General features: G+C 37.9%; 2 protein-coding genes across 3 annotated transcripts in view; one reads left to right on the forward strand and one right to left on the reverse strand.

Moving 5' to 3' along the window:
* Window positions 1-1,097, forward strand: part of LOC113673680 (cGMP-specific 3',5'-cyclic phosphodiesterase) — a 21,116-nt gene extending 20,019 nt beyond the window's left edge. For both annotated transcript variants that reach the window (XM_089197550.1, XM_027190095.2), the window contains one exon: window positions 568-1,097. In XM_089197550.1, the coding sequence (XP_089053676.1) occupies window positions 568-746 (179 nt within the window). In that variant the 3' untranslated portion in view covers window positions 747-1,097. The remainder of the gene's footprint in view (window positions 1-567) is intronic.
* LOC113673677 (uncharacterized) lies at window positions 857-9,022 on the reverse strand. The gene is made up of 4 exons (XM_089197549.1): window positions 8,927-9,022; window positions 8,645-8,835; window positions 6,020-6,084; window positions 857-4,681 (listed from the first exon to the last, which is right to left on the reverse strand). Exon 4 carries the CDS (start codon window positions 4,678-4,680, stop codon window positions 1,543-1,545), a length of 3,138 nt encoding a protein of 1,045 aa, XP_089053675.1. The 5' UTR covers window position 4,681; window positions 6,020-6,084; window positions 8,645-8,835; window positions 8,927-9,022; the 3' UTR covers window positions 857-1,542.
* Window positions 9,023-10,940: the final 1,918 nt, after the last annotated feature.

Below are 10,940 nucleotides of genomic sequence, written 5' to 3' on the forward strand. Positions count from 1 at the left end.
CTGCAAAGATCGTTTCATATTCAATACGTGTGAAGGTGTAATTGTACCCAAGCGAAGCCCCGATCAGTCTCTTATTGGCGTGATAATAACACATTTTATCGAAAAAATCGTAAGGAATATCATAGAGAATATTACTTTGTTGATAATAACCTTTAATCAGAATGCCAACCTTCGTTGTATGGAGGATTGGTGACTAAACCATTAATCAAAATAGTTAGAGAATGAGTTCATTCTATTTTGGCCACGCACTCCTATGATCTGATGGATCTTTTGTGTCTATATGTCAATGGACCTGTTGCCAAGGGCTCACAAGCTGTGTACCTCAGACCCTTTTTACAGAGTATGGATGTTTTTCAGACAAGTGAAAATGTTCTAGTGATTTAGCCTCCATCTCCCAATGTAATCATTGCACCGTATGATCACTGTTACTCTTCGGGTCGAAGCATTACTGTGCTATTTGTTGTCAATAGCATTCCTGCTACTTCAGTTATGCATACTCTTTTATTACTGGAGGTAACTAGAATTGTATTGTAGATAGATTACAAATTTTCTTTCTTTATTTTTTAGCAATGATGGACTCAAAGGAAGACAACAGCGATGCAAATAACGATAACAAGGACTTAGCTGCCGAGAAAAACGATAAACTAATAACACCAGAGCGTAAGGTTTCTCAAACAAAAGATTCAACTAGTGAGGGAAAAGTAAGAAACAAAGACAAGAAATCGAAAACATGCAGTATCTTGTAAGATAGTTGTTTCCATGGCACTAATTGAAATTTTAATTATTTACATAGTGCTCGTTTGCTTTGTCTCATTTAAGAGGCTACGAGTACTTTCTTTATATTCATGGAACATAATTTTTGGGTCTACTCCCAATCCCTTAAATGTTTAAGACTCTAAATTTCTAAATTGTTGGCTTTTTCACTTCGTTTGCCAGTGCAATTTATTTAAGTAACGTAACTACTACAAATTTATTTATGAAGACTTGATTGTTTCTCCTGTTAATAAGAATGTGATACTAAGCATTATGGACTTACTCTGTACAAAGAAATAACAATATGACGCAACTACAATAAAGTTTTACTCACTTTTACAGAACGTTTTTTCTCTCTTTTTATATTTCTTGTCCATCTTTTTCATATTTTGTTTTGTTTATTGACTGGCATTAAGAATAACTGAATGAACTCACTATGAGTATTAATTTCTAACAATTGATTGACATTTTCAGATAAAATCAGTGAAATCAAGTTGACTGTTACACGATAGCAATTACCTCGGGTTTTGTGGTTTGCTTTCTTGTTTGTGGTTCTTTCGTTCGTTCGCTTTTTGTTTTGTTTTGTTTCGTCGTTTTTTTTTCTTGAATCAAAATGACAATTGACGTTATTTTGTCTTTTTGTACAATATTCTATCTCTACCCAGCGTGCAATATGTTACAGGATACAAACAAGAAAGCTGCCTTTCAGTCTTTCGAAGAGGAAGAATGAAAGGGAAGTTCGACTCATAAAAAGATCTTCTCGTGAACACTTCGTTCGTGTATGAAATGTCAAAGAAGGCAAACTCCGTCCGTGTATGGGTGAGATGATATGTAGTGAGTTTTTAATGCGTTCTTTTGGTAAAAAGCTTTTTCACAAAACTCACATTTGAATGGCTTAGTTGGCGCATGGGTACGTTTGTGAGTGTTAAGTGTAGAAGTGAGAGTAAATCCCTTTCCACAAATGTCGCATTTGTAGGGTCTGTTTCCGGTATGTCCATAGATATGTGCCTGGAGGTTTCCTTTCTGATTGAAGCCTTTGCCGCAGTATTCGCATTTGTACATTCGAACAGCGGAATGAGTTCTCATGTGGTACTTCAGGTGAGTGAGCTGTTTGAAGCCGCGGCCGCACTTGCTACACCTGTGTGGCTTCTCACCAGTGTGAGTGTAGCGATGTATTTTCATGTCGACTTTCTGATGGAATCCCTTTCCGCAAAAATCGCACGAAAATGGTTTGTAATTTGTGTGTGTTCGCATATGGGTGTTTAAGTTGGATGTGCGGCTGAAACACTTGTTGCACTGTGGACAGGCGTGAGGTTTGATAGAAGCGTGAGTCAGTTTATGACGAGTTAGGTTTCCAAGTTGACGGAATGCCCTACCACACAAATCACAAGGAAAAGGCCTATCACCAGTGTGAATGCGCTTGTGGGTGATTAAAGTGTTACTTCGACTGAACGCCCGTCCACACACCTCGCATTGATATTTTCGTTCCCCAATTGGCACCTCTTTTGTTGGATTTCCAGCGGCAGATGTCTGTGTGTAAGTGGAGTTCACATCATGATGCAAGATTCCTTTCCAAGTTTCTGAACGTGATAGGCCTTCCTTTTCTCCTGTGAAATCATTTGCTTTGGAACTCCCCAGTTGCGGTAAAATGTCCATTTTTTTCGACGAACTACTTTTTGGTTGGTTCGTTGTTTGTTGGTTTTGCGAACTACTAGAAGGAAATCCACATTCTGTGGACTCCAATCTGTCCTTTCTTTCACACGTGGCGCTACTTACACGTTTTGCGATCATATCATGAAATTGGAAGAACTCTCTTGATCGTTGAAAAGGAGACCTAACAGCTACCATTGATTTCAAAGAGTTTTCAGCCCCATAAGAAATGCTTACACCCTCGATTGTTCTGCTCGGTCTCTCTTGGGGTAGTTTCAGAATAGGATATGTTGGTTGGTATTGATTTCGGCTGGTAAGCCCTGGACAGTTACTCATTAAGGTTGGTGGCGGACATGAAACGCTGGTTAAAGAGCTTTGGTTCACGAAGGCAGACTTTGGTCTTTCGTCTTTGAATGAACAAAATTGAAAGCTTCTGACCGAAGATGGGTTTTTATTTAGAATCAGAGCACCTTGGCCTTTTGTGAAATGTTTGTATACATCTAGGGTTCTTGTTCCCTTATTGTTTATTTTGCATGGCGCAGAATTCTCCAAAGTTGTCACCTCCCTGTATTCTTTGTTGCATTTGACCTCACTGAGTGCTGGTTTTGTTGGTTTGCTTGGAAGTTTTTGAAAGGGTAGACAACTCTGTTGGGATGGCTGAACATTCAAATCCTGAGGGACTGAAAAAATGTTTTCTCTTAAGGGATTTACAAGCTCGAGTTTCGGATTATGATATGCTCTTTTCTCTTGGGTGACATCAAAGAAGTAGTTTGGTATCTTAACCACCGGTTCCTTGTCATTTTCCAAAGCCAGCTGCATCTCCAGGTTCTGGAATGGTTCAGGTGCTGGCGTGATGTAAAACCGTGCCTTTCCATATTTCCGTTTGGATCTCCGTGAATTGCGGGGATTTCTCTTCAAACCTTGTCTTGCTCCACAACTTACCTCGAAGGAACCATTTTCATATGTGAATACCCACGGGTAGCCACTTTGTGCATCATCTTGTTGTAGTCTCTCCTTTTTTGTTGTATCTAATTTATGGAAAGATTCTACGGACAGGGTTTGATGTCTCCAAGGTAACAATTGTTCTCCAGTTAATACCCCAATTGGTCTTTGTGCATCGTTAAGCCATGTTTTATCGTCGTTGTCATTGGTATCCGTTACTACTAGCAAATCATGTTCACCGGTGGCGAAGCACGGCGACAATTGTGTTTCATTGGTTTTCAGATCCATAGCAACCGATTCATCTTGAGTTCCTGTTTCTTCAGCTATTGTGATAGGCAGTGAATTAGACCAAGAATTGTCTTGCTGATTATTCGTTCCTACTGGAAGCATTTTGTTTTCGCTGCCTCCTTTCAGTAAGAACTGACCTTTCGGATAATCCCAGATGCAAAAGCACTGTTCTAGATGTTTTTCACGTGCCCCTCTCTTTCCCTCACATTTATTTTGCCTTGTATTATGTGCATATCTGTAGCACTCCAGAGGTATTGATGGGTATGACCTAACATCCGCGTTAAAAATGTGGCGATGAATCGGAGGCGCTGAAGAGGAACGATCCTTCAAAAGATGCTTATCATCCTCGTCTGCAAAGTGAGTTTTGTTCCAAACTTCCTTTAATACTTCTCCGTCAGTCATTCTACTTGGCTCAGTTGTTGTGTATATTTCATATGCGTGGTTGAGTTTGTCATCGGGCACCGTTGAATCAACTGAGTCTTTTCCAAAATAACTAAATGTAATCGCAAGGGAATCTTTTTGGAGATGAGCTAGTATCGGTGTCTTAGTTTCCGTTGTTGTGTGCCGCTGACCCAAAATGGGACGAGTCGAGTAGTGAGAGAAACAAGATGGACTTTGAGTGGATTGGGAGTAATTGCCTTGACTGGAGTTAGACGACATGTTTGGATTGAGTGAGAAAGTAGAGGTGATCTGGATCTGTAGAGGAGAATCTTCGTCTCTAGAAGCGCCATTTTGCTCTTTATTATGAGTTCTCTTCTCTATTTCAGTGGCCAATTGCCGGTAGCCTTCTGAAGGAACTCTTGAATTTCCACTACTTCTATCAACGTGTGACTGTTTTCCTTGACTGAAATATCTGTCATGACTGATGGAGGAAATTTTCGGTATTTTCATCTCGTTATTGCATTCCGTTCCGTTCACATTTGCCATCGAGGTTTCCGCCAGCAGATTTGCCGTAAATCCATATTTCAATTCATATTTTCCCCCTGTCGCAGTTCTGGAAGGGTAACTGTCCATTTCCTCTTGACTACGGGGAGATTTCCTTAACATACTTGAGAGGAAAAAATAAAAGACTTCAGAGTGACTGATACTAACGATGACCCTCCCGACAAACGACAGCAGTTAGAAATGCTCATATTTTTTAACATGGTTTTATGGCCCCTAGAAAAATTCAGCGAACTAATCTAGATCAATAGTCACCAAACGGATGTGAACAACGCTATGGGTTGCCAATGGGGCCGACAAACCAGCTAAATAACTGTTATGATAATCAGTCAGAATTAATGATCTAACGGAGAATATAATCCACTTTCGTCCATCAACAATCAATCATGCGGATTTTTCCATGTTCAGTTTCAAATGGGAACTTAATTCAATGTAATTATGTAAATTCAAAAGAGTTTTTGAAGTGGTTAGAGTTTGTGGTTTGTTTGGGGTATAACGCGTATAAATCTTTTTACCTTCCCAACAAAAAACTGGACATGTTGAATGTGACACTAATCTGAGACAGTAAGGGACTAAATGCGGCTTGTACTCGATGAATTTCTTCGGTTTCTGCTGTGCAATTTGCGGTAGTAAAGTTTGATTTAAATCGACTCGCAAATACTTAACGAAAGTGTAGATTGGGATGATAAGCATTGAAATAGACCCAGCAAATCTCTTTAGAAAGGAGCCCCATTTGTCTAAAAGGGTTGGTAGATCTGGAGTTCGGTACAAGAGATGGTAGAGTGCTGGATCAGGACCCTCGTTGCTGTCATTGGATTGCGTCATTGTTGACTGACGCTACCGTTGCTATGGGATGATTGAATGTCGAACAATTAGCGGTCGATTTGAAAATATGACGAGCAAAATTGTGCTACGGTGAGTTCAAATTTGTTATGTATAAAAAAATCCAAAGTGTTTTGACAACTTTACTGATAAGCAAAACTTTTAAAACAAGGAAGCCGATCATATTTTATCGAGTAACTATGGCCCCACGGAGCTGGCTACAATGAAACAAATCAGCATTACTCAATTGGGAAATCAGTTCGACCTTGAGCAAAAACTAGTGTTTTTTTGTTTTTTAAGCACGAAACATTGCAACGGCTTAAGTTCTCTCGTAGTTTTTTAATCAACCAACGCTGATGTTAACACATGCTGTGTTTCTATTGCTGACTTATGACAAGACTCCCCTAGTGAAATTTGAATCGATTCATTAAAATATGAAACTTAACTTTTAGCAACACAAAGTATATGCACCCATTATTTCTCAACTTTGACTTTAGCTTCAGAGGTCTCTTTCATTTTATGCAAGATTTTTAAGTAAAAGTTTTTCTTTTACTCGCAATTGTTCTTTTATTATTGCGAACTAAAAGTTTGTCAATAAGTATGCAGGAAATAACAAACAAACCTGACTTTCGCTTGTTCTCAGTAACGCCCGTTGTGGTGCTGGGAGTCGACTACTGGGCTAGGGCACTGTCAAAACAAAACAAATAAGATAATTGTCGTAAGATTTAGACTCGATATCTTATATCCGTTACCAGGAGTTGGTTGGCACGGTAAAATATTTCCAAATTGATTTACCATAACTCGTTGAGTATGTAAAAAAATGTTGTAGACCATTCAAAGCACCTAATTACAGACTGCTAATGTATAAAAACGACATACGAAAATCAAAAGAAATTTTCAAAAAGCATACACGTGCTCTAAGTAAACCGAAAGTGCTTTGTGCTTTGCATCATAGACAATTCCAGATGACTTGAATAGAATGTTAGGTTTGTTAAACATTTTGGGAAACAATGATTTTTTAAGTTCTAAACAAATGTTTCAGAGCTACTGCAGTTTTTCCTTTTATTGGTGGTGCCGCCAGCTTATGGGAGCTTTTATTCTAATGTTTAATCCAACTTCTCACCTTTATTTTCTTAATTGTCCCATAATGTGTAATTGGTTTCAATAGTGAAAAGGCTTGGTGTCTGAAGACTTTTTTTTTTGTGAAGAAGCAGAAGCACAAATTATGCACGCGGACTTGAAGTTAACTCGTGTCACTTCTGGAGACTCTAATATAGGCTAATGTGAAAATCGAATCTCAACGTCTTTCTTCTTTCTCTACTGAGGAGATGATCTCATTGAAACTCTGCTTTATGTGTGCACGAGATAGGACGCTCCACACTTTTCAAATGTCAGCTCCACCCTTTATCCTCCCCACCTGCTCTGAGCCTAAGGTCGCTTAAGCTTTGCCAAGAAATTCATTTGGGGAAAAATATGGTCAAATCCATATCAGATTCCACTCTCAACTTCATAACAGGCTTCTTCAACCGCGACAAGAAAGCATTTAAATAACCTTTTGTTTGAATATGTATTCATTTTGGACCATTTAAAACTAAAGCAAACCACCCACTGGACAATAAAGACATTTTCTAAAATTCGTTTGAAATCATATTCGCTTGATACCCAGGTTTTGTAAAAGAACTATTAATTTCTTTGAGTGATTTCATCGCTATTCGGGTGTCATTCAACCGAATTCAAATCATTTAAAATTTGTAAAAAAGACTTCAAAACATGCTACATGCCTCCTTCACGTGGAAGGATAAATTTTGGGTAAGGCATAATCTGCAGAGTCAACAAAGTTTTTTTTCCATTCATCAGCCGCAGGCTACAATTGAGGCTGATGGGTCTTGAATATTGAGTCTTTAGACAGAAATTCTTTCTCGCCTGTGCATAACCACTAAGTGAAGGATACCCCCCTTAGAAGGGTATCTCTTGGTTTAGGCAGGAATAATGTTGACAGCATGACCTAAACTTACTTCCTCACAGACGTTCAGAGTCTCTTATATAGACAGGAACTTTAAGGCATTCCATCAGACCTAACGAAATACTTTACTCATGTTCCAGGTTATTCACCATTTTAAGAAAAATTGCGAACAAAAAAATGATTGAAGTTAATAAAATAGTAATCCACACCAAAAACAAACCATCAAGTTTTCCATATTTGATGAAGTAAACTAAAAATTTCGAATCGTCATTAAAAGAAAAAAAAAAAAAAAAAGAGCGAATTTAAATGTAGGAGTACCTAACAATTGTCTCTAGGACTTTGAGGAAAAGCATTACCGGATCGAAAATTGAACAGAAAACAAGCGAAGTCCACATTTCCCGCCCATGAAAAGAAAACATTGAACATTTCATATAAACGTTTTACAGCCCAAAAGAAAACACCTTAGTAGGTAATCAAACATTCATTCAGCAATTTCGTATTCTTAAATGAAGAAAGTAAACATTGAATCGTAACTTATTACAATAAAAATAGTACCATGAGCTCTTACTCTTAAAAGGTTCGGAAAATTAAACCCAACGGCTCCTATAGCGTGACAGCTGAGTTGAATAGTTTCTGAAGTTGACTTGTTTGTGTTTCGGCTGATTAGCTTAGCTTATCACATTTTTACATAGTGCATACAAAAAAACCTTTACTACTCTTGTCATGGTAATTATTTTTTCTTTTTAAGGTCGGTCAAAGCTCAAAAGTTTTTAACTGGTTCAAGGTGGGTACAAATTTGATCTTTAAGGAACAACAACAACGAAAAAAAGTTAAATAAGCTGCAGAAAGCATACTAGTCGAATGCGGCTGGTAATAACCGCATCTGCCGATTTCGATAAGGTTCTGCTAAATTGTACTAGGAGTGACTAAAATAACAAAGCGAAAATTATCTTGTCAATATAACATACGAATATCGGTTATGGGATTGTCTCAGTAACTTCGCGATGGCTCTTGAAACTAAAACATTTGTCGAAAGAAACCTCAGTTTAATCAGACGGTTTGGAACCCTTCTATTGACGCACGTAATACGTGTAATGCACCAGGGTCTGACACGCCATCTGTAGTCAGAAGGTGAAAGGAGAGTGCGTTATCCTAAATAATCTAAGCTGATGGTACATGATCGGCTCACTTCAATTTGTTGTCAAAGTTATAATCAGTCGAAGACGTTATTAATTTTACTATTGCCTGGGATTTCATTTCTAATGTAATATCTTTTTTCCTCACCTCGCTGGATTCCCCAATCGCCGGGCTATTGAACTGCTAGTCTCTTCGCACAAACTGTACTTGTAGAGACAAATGTCATCAACAGAAGTTGAGAACTTATCAACTACCGATGAAGGTAATTATTTCAAATAGCTTGGACTTGACGCTGCTGGAAGCTTCTAAGGCTATTATGTACGAGGTGACTTTGCAACCTGCCAAGTATGGACCATCAGTTCAAAGAAAAGCTAATTTTGCAGTTAATTAAACACATCGACACGCACCCACCCGGCTTGTTTTACTCACAAGAATGGCTGTAAACGAACATCAACCCACACCGCCATGAACTAAATTCGCTGGATGGAATCATGAATATAATGAACCAAGCTCACTGCAGTTGTGATCCGACGTTTAGATATCAAACATTGTTTTGTTTCATTGTTTTTATTGAGGAACATTTATGTTGACAGTTCTAAAAAGATTCATATGGTTTGGAAACTCTTTGTATTAGATTTAACTCTTTCACCGGACAGGACTCTGCAAATTATTGTTTTAATTGTTTTGTATTTAAGCTATGTTTGTGGCATATAAGGTATTGTTAAACATCTTGCAAAACGGACAATTTCTTATCATATGCAGAATAATGAATTCAGCCATTGAACACAATAGATAGTGCAACAAGTTAAAAGGTTTTTGCTTTAGACAATTCCCACGTTTATTATTACAAACACATCTAACAGAACACTAGTGATAAAGCTTTCAGAAAAGCCAGATGTATAAAAAATGATTGTGACACCCTGTCTCATTAAGAATGATTAATTTTGTCCACGAAGGAGGAAAGATATTACCAAAATGAGAGATTACATTTCTTTATTTGTGTTAGGAAAGCAAACAGGTGTGCGCGCTTCATAAGTTATTAAAGGAGGCCCTGAGCTCTCCGTTTCGTTTGTTAGTATTTGTGAGTGGGCATAAGAAGCTGGTACTGTACCGATAAGTGAGTAACTGAGGACAAATAAATAAAAGTTTCACCAATTTAACTCAGAATACAGAATATTCTTAAAACCTGGTGAAGGAAAAGTTAGCAACGTGCAGGCAAAGTTAACTTTTGTGCAAATTTAATCGCTTGCCGTGTATACTAACTAATTCAGCATCGACTGACTTCATCGCCTGTGTGGTCTGGAGTCGATAGCACTTGTTCAGAAGAGCTGAGGAGTTAAAGCTGTCTGATCAGTACTGAGGTAGCCTATTTGCAGTCTGAGTAACCATCCGCTCTCGCGTTTGCTCGCTGACCTCGGTACTGATTTTTTTTGAGAAATTTGAAAATAAAGCAATTATGATGTTTTTTTTCGCTTTTGACAACATATCTAGAGAAGAACTGGTTTGTTATAATTGGCCTAAAAGAGCCTTAGCGCGCGTAATTCTGTCGACAAACACTAGCGCACCATCTGGCACGTAATGCAGGCTTTAATGAAATATATTTTTCTGAATAACAAATAACAGGAAGACTAAATCTTTATAAAAAGAAAAACACCGAGCCATGAAAAGATCTGCATGAATCACTCACCATTAATATTTTTTACTTCTGATTTTAACTAAACTCAGGATAAGATTTAATTACATCATCACGATAAAAGCAAACTAAATTCTAGGATTGCAACTCTACTTGCCAATTCCTACCTGTTTCGGTGCCGTTTTCTAGTTTCTTAAGCAACAATAATAGCAAAACTCGTCCCGCCTACTGGTGGAACAAGAAATGTTGAAAGTATGCATGTTCATCATTGGTTGGCTAAGCTATAATTCCTGGAGAATCACCAACCTTGATTAAAGCCGCATATTTAGCAATATAAATCCCGATAACAAACTTAAGTATGTTATTATTCTCCAGATCATCATTTTTTTTTACCATTTAATCATTGTGAACTGCATTAATTTTTTATCTGGTTGCACTCATCAGATTGATGGGGAATTTCAGTTTCTATCTTTCAGTCACGACTAAACAATATAGTGTTAGCTCAATTCCAGAGTGTTGTCATACCATGGTTTTTGCTTTTGTACTTGTCACTGTATAAAAATAGCTAAGTAGCGTCTAACCTCACCTCTGCCCATTTTCCCTCTCAAACGATGAATCCACTCAAATTCTAACCCGTGACATGACAAAACAATGATTGGACTTTCTGTCAAGTTCGTAATTTATGGGAATGCACCTCAGTACAAATAAATAGTTGTCAAAGAAGAGAAAACGGCTCATGGAAATTTTTTTGTGGTAATGAAGATGAATTGAACTGTTTAAATAAGAGTTAGAGCGACAGAGCGACTGATG

The sequence above is a fragment of the Pocillopora damicornis genome, chromosome 2 (assembly GCF_964200805.1).
Source record: "Pocillopora damicornis chromosome 2, jaPocDami1.2, whole genome shotgun sequence".
In the NCBI taxonomy this organism is placed as follows: Eukaryota; Metazoa; Cnidaria; class Anthozoa; order Scleractinia; family Pocilloporidae; genus Pocillopora; species Pocillopora damicornis.

Excerpts from the sequence above, each read along its gene's own strand:
- LOC113673677 (XM_089197549.1), bottom strand. The coding sequence starts at position 4,680 with ATGTTAAGGAAATCTCCCCGTAGTCAAGAGGAAATGGACAGTTACCCT.